This window comes from Sander lucioperca, chromosome 1, assembly GCF_008315115.2.
Source record: "Sander lucioperca isolate FBNREF2018 chromosome 1, SLUC_FBN_1.2, whole genome shotgun sequence".
In the NCBI taxonomy this organism is placed as follows: Eukaryota; Metazoa; Chordata; class Actinopteri; order Perciformes; family Percidae; genus Sander; species Sander lucioperca.
Window position 1 is genome coordinate 22344591 of NC_050173.1, and position 15461 is coordinate 22360051.

The 15461-nt window shown below is 38.5% G+C and overlaps 1 protein-coding gene across 3 annotated transcripts; it reads right to left on the reverse strand.

Moving 5' to 3' along the window:
- Nucleotide 1: 1 nt before the first annotated feature.
- sgk3 (serum/glucocorticoid regulated kinase family member 3) lies at nucleotides 2-11400 on the reverse strand. 3 transcript variants are annotated; one of them, XM_031281954.2, is made up of 17 exons: nucleotides 11133-11400; nucleotides 6315-6497; nucleotides 6095-6178; nucleotides 5815-5887; nucleotides 5596-5671; nucleotides 5256-5331; nucleotides 4914-4963; nucleotides 4564-4621; nucleotides 4186-4269; nucleotides 3966-4097; nucleotides 3289-3401; nucleotides 2683-2719; nucleotides 2111-2197; nucleotides 1693-1788; nucleotides 1276-1431; nucleotides 770-859; nucleotides 2-367 (listed from the first exon to the last, which is right to left on the reverse strand). In XM_031281954.2, exons 2-17 carry the CDS (start codon nucleotides 6408-6410, stop codon nucleotides 197-199), a joined length of 1479 nt encoding a protein of 492 aa, XP_031137814.1. In that variant the 5' UTR covers nucleotides 6411-6497; nucleotides 11133-11400; the 3' UTR covers nucleotides 2-196. The 3 variants fall into 3 exon arrangements, with proteins under 3 accessions (XP_031137814.1, XP_031137815.1, XP_031137816.1); XM_031281955.2 differs by having other exon boundaries at nucleotides 11138-11398; XM_031281956.2 differs by lacking the exon at nucleotides 11133-11400 and adding an exon at nucleotides 8117-8224.
- Nucleotides 11401-15461: the final 4061 nt, after the last annotated feature.

The window sequence follows — 15461 nt, forward strand, 5'->3', positions numbered from 1 at the left end:
TTATATAAATACAAATTGATAAAAAATAAAGATTTTCTGGCAAACTTTGTTCCAACCAAAATCTGTTTTAAGTGCTGTTTTGTCTCAGCTGCATGCTTTGGCTTCATAGAACAAGTTAATTCATTGTATAAATTCTTCCCTTTAGTCAAAAGAAGTTATGATGGTTAAGGCAATCGAAGACCTCATTGGGAATGTTTCATAGGAAAGAGTCATCAGAAGCTGGGGCATAAGAGAAGCCCACAAAGGCGTCGTCGGCCTCCATTACACTGGCGTTGACTATGGAATGGTCTTGAGACCAGCAGACGGAGTTGGGGACCATCTCATCTGTGAACTCAGGATCGAAGTTTGTGATGTCACAGTAAGAGCTCTGTAAAAACATTGGGGAAAGAGGGAATAAAGTCATATTAGCGTTCATGGAACAAATTCGGAACAAACTGCATGTGTGAATTCGTAAAAGGGACTTCATTTGATGGCAAAATACAACAATATAGTTACAACTTGATTTTACAAAGTGCTTTAAAATGGGAAAGAGTCAAATATTCTAAACTTCAAACCAAAAATCAACAAACAAGACTTAAAAGAGAAAACTCCAAAACCTCACTTGAAATTGTCTATAAAAATGCATTTTCGTGAGGTGGTTTACCTAATTAGGCAACTTCCATCATCATCAAATACAAGAGCATTGCAATGAAGTTTTTCATCTTCAGTTTTTGTTGACAGACTATCAGAGAGGTGTTCGTTCAAATCTTTTGTTAAAACAAATATTTACCACATTCGGTATAAATGGGGGAGTGATCTTCTTCTGTTCGAGGTCATCCCAGTTGATGGAGGAGAAGAAGCTGTGTTCTTTTATCTCACTCTGAAAATGTAGAATAAATAACAACTTAACATTCATTTTGTATTTATAGAAAGTAAGATGAACAAAATTGAGTTGTCTGCTTTCTGTCCCCAAAGTCATGTCAGAACTAAACATGGAGAAGCAGTGTTCAGTTTTTATGCACCACATGTCTGGAACAAACGCCCAGAAAACTGCAGGTCCGCTGCAACTCTGTTCTTTTAAATCAAGGTTGAAGACTCTTTTACTGATGTTTTAAACTGCCATTTAATGTTTCATGTAAAGCACTTTGAACTGAAAACTTTGAATGACAGTTCATCTGTAATGTATTTACAGCAATGACATGATGTACACCGATCGGCCACACGAGGGAGTCCAAACATGAGGAACTCTGCTGTCCATGTAGTGTCTGTGTAGGTGTACTATATAATTCCACTCACAAAGTCATCCCTGGACCCCAGTCTGTGTGGGCCGTCTTTCTCCAGCAGGCCCTGGAGGAGAGACCAGGCTGTGCTGGACGCCCCGGGGCGCATCACTAACGGTTTGTGGAGAATGTTTTCATACATTTCATGTGTGTCCCTGCTGTAGAACGGCGGCTAGGATATGAATGGAAAAGAGACAAGTAGAGGCATGTATGTGAGTGTGCAATAAGGCGCTCTGACATTTAGTGCTAAAGCAAATTGGCTGCAGTTGACCAGTACATCACGTTAAAACTAAAAAGGGTTATCCATAATTGTAGTCAACCTACCAAAGAATGAAATAATACTAATCACTGTTAATTGTGTGGTATACTGCAACAAATTAGTACAATGCATTAGGGATATTTGAGGAAAAGTAGGTTCAAAGTTAAAACTCACCAGGCCGAAGAGCATTTCATACAGCACTGACCCCAGACACCACCAGTCCACTGTATTATCATACGGCTGCTTCCTCAGGACTTCTGGGGCTAAGTACTGGTCAGAAGGAGCACACAAACATAATAATATAACATGTACATCTTGCTTCTGGCTAAAATACACCAACCAAATGTTTATCAACTATTTTTGCTCATAAAAGCCTATTTTTCTCTCTAGAAAATGTGATTCATATCTCTACACAGACAGCACTATGGCCTCAAGATAGAATACACTCATACAATCATTAACCCCACTTCATTCCAAAAAGTCTGTTAATGATTATTACTTTTTGACACTGTAGGTGAGACTTCTTTGGAGCGCTCTGGTGCAAAATTGGTAGTAATTAGACATGTAAACATCCAAATAAATGCTGCCATACCTCAGGTGTTCCACAAAATGTAGTGGTGGTATCTGTCTGGGAAATGCCTTCCTTGCACAATCCAAAGTCCGTCAAAATGATATGCCCCTTTTAAAGAGAGGACACAGGGACGTTTTTAGACAACATGTGCCACACAAGCAGCTCATTATCCCCTGGGACTGAGGATTCTATTGTTGCCCAGGAATGTTGGCTGCAGTGTAGCTCAGTCAGTCCCATTCACCGTTCCCTCACTTTCTCAATAAGGCTAGGCAGGAAAAGCATTAGTAAGACCTAATCCAATCACACAAATTCTGTCCAGCTGGAACTGGAAATGACACTTGTTCTCTGGTGGTACAAATGACTGGACTGGAAAAGAATGAAATTTGTGCTGTACGGTCCCATGTAATAAATCTGCAGCCAGTGTTTAGGCACTGATGTTCCATACACTTAAATAAGTATTGTATTGTCAACATAATATCTAATTTGAATAAAGTAGGTGCTGTGCAATCCAGGTATATTCAGTGTAATTACTGCTAGAGTGGTTGTACATCAATTACACAGCAGTGTTTGGTTAAAAAAACAGGAAAACTCACTTCATGGTCAAGGAGGATGTTTTCTGGCTTCAAGTCTCTGGACAAAAATGAACACAATTGAATGAATTTAAGTAAATGAGACACATGGCCATAGCCAGCATTTGGAAACACTGAGGGCATAATAATGTTTATTTTGTATTATATATATTTATTTAACTATTAAAATATACATTTCCCTAAATTGTATTTCCCTACATGGAGATCTAAATGCTACTTCAAATAGATCTCTACAATGCCAGGAACATATATCTGGTGAAGAACTCTAAAATAATATCAGAATCAGCCGTAGAAAAAAAGTAATATTAATTTGTAATTTGTGTGTAATTGTAGAATATACTTTTGTTTTCAGGTAGTTCAAGCCCAAACAAAGAGAAAATGGTAGCTACCGCCCTGAAGACACATTATCATGTGAGTGAGGCCAACGTGTGTCACACACATATGTTCAATTTTATACAATGTAAACTTCATGACAATCAATGTCTGATTTAGTATGTGTATAAACGGCAACTAAAATATTGTCACATTTTTTAGACCTTAGTTATGTTTAGGAGATCTGATTAATAAACTTAACACTAAGCATGCATTCTTAATAAACCCTCAACATACCTGTAAACAATGTTGAGAGAGTGCAGATATCCCAGTGCACTTGCCATTTCAGCAATGTAGAATTTTGCTCTGGGCTCTGGAAAGGTCCGCTCTTTTTGAAGATGGAAGAAAAGCTGAAATTAAAATGTTCCGTTAGATTATTGGAATGCATTATATGGCAACTGTATTGTGGGAGCATACACCACCATGAGAAAATCGAATAATTAACCATGATGTGACAAAGTTGCAAAATGTATGTATGTATGTAATGCCTTTGCTAGCCCTTTATCTGATTTTGTATACAAATGATCTTTATTTAATAAATAACTTGTCTGGTAAGTGTAAATACTGATCTGATTTAATTTACATGTTACTGGTCTTTATAGTCAACCTATTCATCTTCTGAATAGGTTGACTGAGGCAGATTTACTGGGATACAGATAGTAGTTAGTCACTCTCACATAGTCACACATGACAGCTTTAAAATAGCTGATCACACTTGAAGGAGAAACACAGGAATTCACACTCTGTGTGTTCAGTGTGTGATCTCTAATGGGATTGTTAACAAGCAACAGTGCTGCTTTGAGGAATGTCATTCAAGCTATGTAATACATAATTTCCTATATTACTGACATCTCAGCTTTTCTTGAACTTGTGACTCATTTCTGTGTGAGCGCATTATTCACAAAACTACTCACTTCTCCTCCATTGACGAAATCCAAAACGAAGTATAACTTGTCTGTGGTCTGGAAAGAATAATGAAGCCCAACCAGGAAAGGGTGTTTCACATTCTTTAGCAGCACGTTGCGCTCTGCCATGATGTGCTTTTGCTGTTTGGAAGGAGTGATTTATAAGAAGAATTATAATTCACTTTTACATGCCCTGAAAATGGATAGTCATATTTGATAGTAAAGTTACCTCTTTTCTGTTGAGAATGACCTTTTTCTGTAAAACCTTGACTGCATAATACTTTTCATCATGTTTTCGTTTTGCAAGGAAAACCTGCATCACAAGGAAAAGAAAGCACGTTGAACACTGTATCAACAGTGTAAACCAGAATGATTCCAGATCTGATTCTCACTTCCTACATGGAAAGGCCAACACATGCAGAACTAAAACTTGTTGCTACCCCAATAGAAAAACATTTCTAAACAAAACAAATGTAACTCAAGTATGAAAAAAATATATCAGGCAACATGATTCTTTCTACATAATTTGTGTTTGTACCCGTAAAAGTTCTCGCTCTGGGATGAACACAAAGCAACTGTACTTTCCAGTATTGTGTTGTTCACATACCTTCCCAAAACTCCCCTTTCCTATGACTTTTAAAAAGTCAAAGTCTGTGGGCTTGGCACTGAAATAAAAATGATAGCACATTAATATCAGTGCATGTAAAAATTTATTGTAAGTGATCACACAATTGCAAGTTTAATAAAAACAGCAAGGCAGCCTGCTTTGTGTTATAACTATAATATATATAGATTTCCCTAATGTGTATTTGAGCAAACATAAGATCAGATAGAACTTTATCCCGGGGAAAACTGTTAACTGTCCTACAAAGTAGGAAAGAGTGCAAATATAAATACAACATATCAAATATCAATAAGTTGCCAAAAAACAGTTGACAGTAAACAGGTTGAACATACTGTGGATTTCCAGAGGGCCCCAGGTTAATGTTTCTGGAGGTAGAGTTGTTCTGTTAAACAGCAGAGAAAACATGACCTACATTAGGCTAAAACTGAGACACACTCAACACTGATTCACTGCTAAGGACAGTTCTTGGATCCAAGAAATCAGTCCTTTATCTGTACTACAATAGCAATCTGTGTTTATTTTGAGCCTAGATAGACTTTCGGAGGTAGAAGACCTAACTTCTCCACTATATCTAGGCTATCCAGCACATCAGCTGAAAAGATGTGGTTAGACAGCAGGAAAACAAAAATATACACAAACAAATACAGATATTGATCCATTGGTCAGTCACTCACTTTGTCGTCTTCGTCCTCAGAGGCATCTGAAAAGTTTTGCATTTTGTCCATCAGTAGAAAGGCGCTCACGTCTGGCCTGTAAAGTTTAAGACAGACCAAGCAGTGAAATAACAGAAATAAAGTCACATCAGCAAGTTAAGCATGACAAAGCAGAACATTTCTCTTCAGAAACACATCTTTTTTTCTTTTTTTTTTTTTAAATCTAATTCATGCCAAGTGTATGGTTTAACAAATTTGATCTCATTAGATTTTTGGATTCAGATCATTGAAGCCATTCATCGTGATAAAGTCAGCGATGTAATGTAATATAATGACAGTGAGAACACCAATCAACACTTACTGGTTGCAAAGCTGAGGATGTGAGACAATTCGCTTGATGAACTCATGCAACCCTGCTCTTCTTTGCTTGATGAACTCTTAAAATAAACTTAAAATTAATAATCAAACACTAGGCAAAACAACATGGATTGGGCAAAACAATGCAATATTTTTTTTTAACATCAGGTACTGGGATTCTGTTTTGCTGCACATGTCGTACAGCAGCCTAGTGAACACTTACCAGGTTCAAAATTGTCCCCAAATATCCTCTTGGCAGGAATTTTCAAGTTCATAGATGGAAACTGTTTCCTTAACTGCATTAAAAGATAAGAGAGCAACAGAGAAAATGAGGTTAGGGCTGGGAAACATCTATGGTCACAGTCATTCCAAATGTCAATGTGAACAGCATGTCACAAAAGCCGGTAAATCAAAAGAATGAAACACTCATGAACAGGATTATGCTAATGTCTTAGGTAAGGCATATGGTGTAAAATCAAAAAAGACATTGTTCCACCACTCACTGTGTTGTAGAGTTTATCAAACTCTGCATAACGCCTGAAGACAAACCATTCTTGTTGTCCAACATTGACTATCACTTTATAAACCTGAAAAAAAGGACAGTATCACATGCTAATATGGTCAATAAATATCATGTTATGCTAATTTTACAAAATGACCTTTGTAGAATAGATTTTTACTCAGAACTATATACTGAACACTGAACTGAATTTTTGTACGCACTGTGTAACGCTTTTTCTTGTCCCTCTGCTCGTTGTGGCAGGGTATGCTGACATTGGGGAGACTGGGTTGCTCCTCCATCTTAGGGGCTGCCGGCATTCAAAGGTGCAACGTCATAAAGTGATGTGTCCTCCTCAAGATGAGACTTCAAGTATACAACTGGCCCATTGCCATCATGGGTCACTGCTGCAGAGGAGAAAAGAGAACAGACCACTCTGTTATTCAGGAAGTAAAACTGGTGTTCTTCTCCTCTCGACACATTTCAGTCTGCAGCGTTTATGTTGTCTACACCTTATATGATACTTTATCCCAGACTATAACTTTGTAAGCGGTTTCTAATTTATTAATTTGATTCCTCACTACGGTTTTGTCAGTTGCTTGCTTGTAAGGGCATTGCTGGTTAAAAGCATCGTCTCGAGGTCCCTGAGCTTTTCTTGGAGAGTGAAGACTGTAGCAAGTGTAACAGGCTACAACAGGAGGGTCAGTGAGCTGCAACATTGCAGTATCTGTGCAGATGCTTCGGCACACGCAGAGACAGACAGACGCACGCACGCACGCACGCACGCACGCACGCACGCACGCTCTCATACCCATGCTGTGTCTGTGACATTCTCCCTTGTTCCGGTCAGTAGAAAGGTATTTTTACACAACCTTCCAGGGGTCTTTGAAGCTAGAGTTACACAATAGGTTAAGAGTAAGACCCCCGGAGTTGTTCTTCCCCAATGTTTAAAGAGAGAAATAAAGCTTATTGCTGAGGTGCAATAGACTCCTTCCCCTGACAACAGCAGCAACAAAAGGTGAAGACCTCGGATCCCTGAAGGTGAAGAAGGGGGTCAAGTTCATTACTATTGCAAAAAGTCTAAAAAGTGAATTAATTGGAAAATATGTTATCTCCTGTATTCAACTCACCTGAGGACATAATAAAGAACTATTATGTATAGGGAAAATACTAATCTAAATAAAACAGGCACACAGAGGCAGATCTCTCTTTTCCTTCACCATGAATTATGTAAATGTGTCTTTTAGAACAAAGCTCTTTGTCCGCTGCTCTGACTTGTCCATTGTTTTTATCTCAGTGAGGTCAGCCTAGTTTGTTCAGTAGTTTTTGTCTTTCTAACCGCAACCCTTGTTACTCTCATACAGAAAACTGGCTTTGGGTCAACATTCTCCTTCTGCGTAAGGATCCTGAACGCATCCTGAAGCAATGTCTCATTCTGCTCACGTTGGGGTGAGGGTACAGCAAAAGAGCGTCCCTCTTTAAAATGCATGTGTGCGATCAGAGGGACCTTCATGCCCTCTTCATTCACTAGACTCTTTTTTTCTCTTTTGTTCCGTTCAACTTTCTTTCAATTTCATTTTCACCCACATGCATTACGACAAACCACAAAGAGACCAATGCTTATGCTTTAAGTGTTAAAACTAGGGTTTCATTTACCATTATTTTCATTGGAGCAGTCTGCCAATTACTTTCTCAATTAAATCGATAAACTGTTTGGTCTATGAAAATAAAGCCCATCACAATTTTTCAGAGCCCAAGGTGACATGTTAAAATGTCTTGTCTTGTTCAACCCAAAGATATTCATTTGATGACATAAAACAAAGACACACCGAACATTCTCACAGTTAAGAAACTGAAAGCAGAGCAGTTTGGATATTATGCTTGAAAAATGTCTTGGAGCTATACATTGATTATCAAAATAGTGGCTGATAAATGTACTGTCAATTGATCAATTCATAATTTAAACTCATGTTAAAACTGTATCTTCACCGGCAACATGCAGATGACAAATGTTGGCTGTATTTACCAGTTCTCCACTCCATGGGGGAAACACTCAGATCGGTTTGTGTTTTTAAAACCTGGCTTTTAAATACAGAAAGCTGGCGAGGTTTGTACAACTGTGGCTGGTGCACATAAAAAAACGGTTGGCTATGTCCCTGAGCTGCTACACATCTGTGTTTTCCTGGTTAACTGACTCTGTACGTCACTGTGTAGGACCCGCTTTTTAACATTCCAGAAATACTTTTGTTCACGGGAGAATTAACCTACAACCATCTAGTACAACTTACATTTTGAGCTGACACTGCTACTCCTTCATATGGAATGCTACAGCTCACCACACCCGCTCACAGTCATTGTCAAGTTTATTTAGAAGAACTGAAAACAAAGCTTGGAAAGGCATACTGAGTATAAAAAGGAACACAATTAATGTTAAGCACATTTCCTAGCTGCAGTTTAAGCCCAGCATGCCCTGCATTTTCACCACAGCATGAATTAACTTGTGCTGACAGGCACAAATACGCTGGACTACTACACAGGATCAAAAATAGCATTCTTCCTGCTTAGCTCAAACACACATCCTTGCATGTGGATATCCTATGAGGATGTTGAACATGTTTTTTTTCTACGTGTGTGGCTGTGTATCATGGGTGACAAGCCATTTTAGCAAGAAAACAAAGCACAAGTCAGCCTACAACGTTAAATCAGATGTGAAAGCTCAATCAGGCATGCATCCACTAATACACACAGAAACACAGACCGTTGCAAGACGAAATGGTTAGTGAAGATGAAGACACAAAGACCTGAAATAGGAAGGCAACCTATTTCAGAGGAGCTGTCAATTACAACCTTTATTATGTAGGGCTGCCCCCTCTTAGTCGATTAGTCGACTAAGAGAGTCAATTTTATTGTTCTTAACGTATATTATTTCTTTTCTGTCAAGCAATTCTAATTCTATTGGGTTTAGATTCTTCTCTTTTCAAAGTCAAAGTTAATATTTAATAATAAGCTATTGCACTGATCAATCCCTACACTGTTCTCTTTTGCACTACCACCATTGCACACAGTCTACCTTAGCACCTTTAACTCTTTAAATTTCTGTGAGTAATTTTTATGTGAGATATATGTGTGTATGTGTTTGTTGTGTTATGGTTGTCTAAGCTACTGGATGCCTAAAATTTCCCTCGGGATGAATAAAGTATCTATCTATCTATCTATCTATCTATCTATCTATCTATCTAATCTGTCGTATTGGTCTTAGTCAACTAAGATTTCTTTAGTAGATTGATTAGTCATTTTTTATGCTTTTTTGATCCTTAATGACTTCTTTCCGAGAAACTTATGAGCACATCTCTGGTAAACACAAGATGTAACAAGGTGCTTTGCATGATTCTTTGTGGAGAAACTCAGTTTCACAGATCTGTCGATTAAATCAACTAATCGATTAGTCGACAAATTCGTATGAGTGTTAGTTGAATAAGGATTTCTTTAGTCGAGGACAGCCCTATTATAATGACCAGGTACTTTTAACTTTAAATAAAAAAAGAATACATGTATTAAAAGCTGTTTAGGTTCACATCAAATGTTTAAACATTGACAATGCACCTAGATTAAACAGGTTGGACACATGCAAATCGTTACGTGTGGGATAAACTGATTAAAATAAATATTATTGTAGTTTAGACGTTTCATATTATAATGCAACAGAGACAGATCTCTGATTGAGGAAGTGCAGCTGGTGGAGAAGTGTGAGGGGCATGAACTCAGACAACCCTGGTGCGTGCAACTGACCTCAGCATCTGGACAAATTCCTAACCTGACCTGACTGTCCAGACAGCTCACTGATATCCACGTGCAAACTGTGGTGCTGACTTCCTTTTAGAATCAGCTTGTGCACTGACAAAATGACAGGTTCATCAGCCTTAAAAAATTAGAGATCAAAGAATGTTAGGCGCTCTATGTGCAAGCCCAAGCAACCTCTCAGCATATCAGGTCTACCGAGATTTGAACTAATGTTGGTTGGTGTTTTTAAACTCCCACACCACAGTTCTCACAGATGTAGCTCTCAAATAGTAAAATGCATCTTGCCATCTTGCATAACGTGTATTGTTATACAAAACATGTTCTTCATAGCAACCTGTTACATCAAGGAACCAGTTGTGAACCTCCTCAACTCAACAAGTGGAAAGTAAGCAGATTTCTACACAACAAAGTTAAAATATTGTCAGCAGGGAACAGAGGAGAAAGAATTATCAAGAAAAGCATCCTTCTTGTCACTACAGACTTATTAACTGGGCTATATATAATAGCATCACAGGAGGAAAAACATTCATATACACATCACCCAACTTAGAAATGGTTGTGTGCCACCACTGTCCATACCACACAGCTGAATCAACATCCAATGTGGATGGAAAATCATTTTCACAGCATATGAGGTTTTCTACAGACAGAGAACAATTATATGGGGGAGTATAACACGTCCATAGAACACAGCATTGGGAAGGCCTCGCCTGTTTAATTTTGGCTTTGAGCCGTTTGGTATGCTAACACCTGAGGCTATGTGTGGTTTTTTTTTTTAATCTCAGCATGGACGTGTATTACAGGAAAAGCATACATTCTCCAACCGAGGAGGGGAGAACAAAATGAGCTGGAGGAGGGAGGAGCTGAACATACGAATTGAAAGGTTTGACATGCTCTAACAAGCTTCCATATAATACAAACTGTACACAATACAGCAAAAGCTTACAATTAAACATATTCTACGTTTCTCGGGTGTGCTACACAGCAACGCTAACTTTGTTTATTAGCTACGTTTTGCTTCAGTTGAACTTCTGTTTAGTGTTGTCTTCGAGCAGAAAAAGTTAATATTGTGTAATAGCCAACAGTTATCCCTTTACTATTAACGTTTCTTCCGAACAACGTTTTGTTTCTTATATTGTTAACGTTACAGGAGCTTCGTATGCTAGGTTGATTACCCTACAGCTAACCAACGTTACGTTAGCAAAACGAGAACAATTTAATGTTACGTGAACATCACGTACCTTACAGTATTTTGATGTGGTGTTAATCTATTTCCGTAGGTCCAGTGAGAATGTTTCGCTCTACAGCATTTCATCTGTCAATACAGCGAACATTTCCCCAGTTTTGGTTGTAACAACAGTCCCTAAACCCTCAAAGTGAATGTGTAGTTTCTTGCTGTCCATACGCGTCTGTCAAGTAAGTGAGAGAAACAGAAAACATCAGTCTTTCCTGGCTGTAGAAAGTTCGAATGAAATTTGTCACGGGACTTCACAACTGCAATCGCTAGCTATCATACTGGACAGAATACACACTGTACTTCCGGTACTGCATTTCAAAACATAACCAGAGAAAACACAAGCGGTAGCTGGTGGAATGTATGTTGCTTGTACATTAACTCAAGTACAAAAGTACAATTTTGTAGTCCTTGTGCTTTTTTGTGAGTATTTCCATTTATTGTTATTTTAAACTTCTATTCCACTACATTTTAGAGAAAAACAAATAGTACATTTTAGTCCACTACATTTAGACTACAACTGCAGTTACCAGTATAGGAACGTACAACTATTTTATGAATGATGATGCATTAGTTACAATTAGATTCACCACAATCAGCACCACAATGATATGCTACTTACACATTAATATTATCTATTCAATAATTTGATATATAACCTTCACTGCATAATGTGTAGGCCTACTTTAGCTGTTCATATTCTGCAGTTTTACGTTAGGAAGATTTCCTTCTGCTCTGTACAATATGGTTGGATGATATTTACCATCAGCGTAATGTGGTATGGGCCAAAGCCAGAAAAGGCAATTCTCCCTCTGATTGGTCTAATTTTAGGCATTTAAGAAATAAATGTACTTCTCTTATTAAGAAGGCTAAATCAGATTATTACTTATCTGTCACAACAGAAAACCTCAACAATCCACAGAAATTTTAGGAAAGTGATAAAGTCTCTATCTGTAAATAGAAGACCTCAGGCTCTTCCAAAATATGTCTTAAAAAACTCTGTTCCTGTCTACGATAGGACCGAGGTCTTAAATAGCTTTAACAATCATTTCATAGCTTCTGGTTCTTTGTTTGACTCCACAGGAGTGGCCCCCGTGCATTAGATCACAGGAAATCAAACGGACCGGACTTGATAGAGCCCTACTTCTTGAAAATAGCAGCTGATTATGTAGCTCAACCTCTTACGGTCCTCTTTAATCTTTCAATCCAAAACAAAGAAATACACTTGTTTGGAAGTCTGCTTTTGTTACCCCTTTATTAAAAGGAGGTGATCCAGCTGTTATGACTAACTACAGACCAATATCAAACTTGTGTGTTTTGTCAAAACTTCTTGAATCTCTTGTTTGTGATCAACTTAAAGAGTTCCTGTACTCTAGTGACCTACTCTCTAAACTACAATCCGGCTTCAGGAAAAAACATAGCACCATCACAGCTGCTACAAAAGTGATAAATGATATACTTGTTGCTCTTGATAAAAAACAATATTGTGCTTCCCTTTTTATTGATTTGTCAAAAGCTTTTGACACTGTGGATCATGTTATTTTAAAGCATAGGCTTTTATGTCTGGGACTGTCTAATCATGTTGTTTCATGGTTCACAAATTATTTGAGTGACAGGACCCAGTGCATTAAATGTGATGGTCTGTGTTCTGATTTTTTGGATGTCCACAAGGGGGTGCCGCAGGGTTCTATATTAGGACCCCTCTTGTTCATCATGTATATTAATGATCTAGGACAAGATGTGTCTGACGCTAATATGCATTTTTATGCTGATGACACAATAATTTACTGTTTTGGACAGAACCCTGTTAAAGCTGTAGAATCTCTGCAGAAAGCTTCTGACGTGGTCCAGCATACACTTATACTGCTAAAACTGGTCCTTAACGCTGAAAAGACCAAACTAATGTTGTTTTCAAACAATAAGAAGGTCCCTCAATCTATCCCCTTTGTGTCCACTCTTGAGGGAAATGTCATAGAGATGGTTCACACCTACAGGTACCTTGGTATTTTGTTTGATGACTCCCTGACTTTTAAGCCCCATATAGACAATCTTGTGAAAATGCTTAAACTAAAATTGGCCTTTTTCTTTCGAAATAAATTTTGTTTTTCTTTTGAGGCAAAAAAGCGCCTTGTCAGATATACCTGTAAAAACGTAAACCCAGTGTGCTACAGCTGTAGTACAGCCGTGAAAGCAGCAAACAAAACAACGGAGATAGATTCTAACCAAACTAAAAAAAAGTCAGTGTTTCTAAACAGTTGCATGACCGGAGACGTAGCAAAACCCGGGTAAATATTGGAGATGTATTTGAAAGACAGAGACAGCTTAGAGCCCAAAAGGACACAATTTTCTCCTGAACAGGTTGCATCAGCTAAGCTTCAGGCTAATTTATCATGGCTACTAGGGGCAGGCGTTTTCAGCCATTTCAACATTTGTGTACTCACATTGAATTATATAGTTAGAGTACTTGAGTTGGTTACTCGCAAAAACAATTGAGACACAGCCAGTGAAGTGATCCCGACTGGTCCTGGCTAACGCTGCCATGCTAACACGCGATAACTGCTAACCTTACCGGAGGACCAGGCTAGCGGGCCACAGCTGTTTACAACCACCTTGACATACCTATATGACAGAAACCGCAAGTCTGACTTCCTCGTAAAGGAAACATGCAATTTAACTTTGGCAAGCAACTGTGTAGTGTGTTCAGTGGCCGTAGCCGACCAACGGTGAGTAATTTAAAGCCAAGAAAGTGTGTCTGTCAGTCGGATAGAGAAGGCCATGAGTGTGCAGTGTGTTTAGCGATTGTTGCCATCATTTTAAGATGAGAAAGTGTGTCTGTCAGTCGGGTGGAGAGAATGGCAAGGTTGTGGTGTTTTTAACGGTTCTTGCCATAATTTTAAGTGAAGATGTGGGACAGTGGTGATCTAAAGGTTAAAGAAGCGAGCTTGGGACTGGGAGGTCGCGGTTCAATCCCCAGACCGGCAGGATAAATCTGGGTGCTCTTGAGCAAGGCCCTTAACCCAGCCTGCTCAGTGGTTGTGCTGGGCAGTTTCCAGGTATGAATGTGTAACTGTGTGAATGTGACAGGTCTTCGTTGCAAATGAGAAATTGTTCTAAATCAACTTACCTGGATAAATAAAGGTTAAAAAAAACTGTGTCTGTCAGTTGGGTAGAGAGGACAGCGAGGTAGTGGTGTTTCAGCGGTTGTTGCAGTAATTTTAATAAGTGTGTGTGTCAGTCGGGTACAGAACTCTGTGTGAGCACGGGCTTTTATGACTTGCAACATAGCCAGCATCTAACGTTAGCTTCTCTGCTGCGCTGTGGAGTAATGTCTGACTACTAGCGTCTAGCAACATTGTTGGATGCTGCGTTCTCAACCTGGCAACCCGTGAACTTAGAGTCTGGGTAGGAGGGGTCGGGAGATCACTCTCTCCAGTATTTTGAATTTGGACTGCAGTAACTATTTTAAACGCTAGCTGTCAGTATTACATATTGCACCTTTAATGTAATTACTTGTTTTGAATTGACATAAGTTGTGCTTTTATTTTTTAGAAGCATAGTAAGTAATTCCCGGCCTTATTGTGGTTGGCTTAACACAGCTGACTCAGGATTGACAACATTGATAAGTCAAATAGTTAAACAGTGTCACCTACAGGTATAAAGACGACATGCCTATCCAAAAAAAACGTCCACATCCTACCTTTAGCCTACCGCCAGAAAAATAAATGAATGGATTTAGAACTACGGAATACCTTAGAATGATGATACAGTGATTATACAGCATTAATTGATAATGAATGAATTACAAGTGACGCGTTTGAGATAATATCTCATAATGATTAGGTGGTTCATAGTGGTTCATTTTGACCAACGAAAAATAATAAATATGGTTTTGAACTTCCTGTGTTGAACTCTGTTTAACATTATTAGTAGGCCTAGTCAAAATCCATACAGACGCATTGCACCACATCCCATAAAAAAGGCTATGTCCCGAGTCAACCTACCTGCTGGGAGCTGTGCAGGCGAATAATAACCAGAGATGTTGTGATTAATTAAAACGAATAGTGCACCATATGAACCGTTCATATAGTTTCAAATGTTACATTATGTTCATAATGAACGTGATGTAACATTTGAACAGAAAACATTTTCAGTGGTAGCCTAAATATAGTAATTTGGCCTGATATGCATGAAACCAATACACAGTGCCGATGCCAAAGATTTGTCCACAAGGTGTCAGCAAAACACAATTTAAAGGAGCTGCAGAGTGCACTGTTAAAATGCAAGCCCCATCTGTCAAAGGAAATATTGTGTTATTATCTATATCAGAGTTTGAATG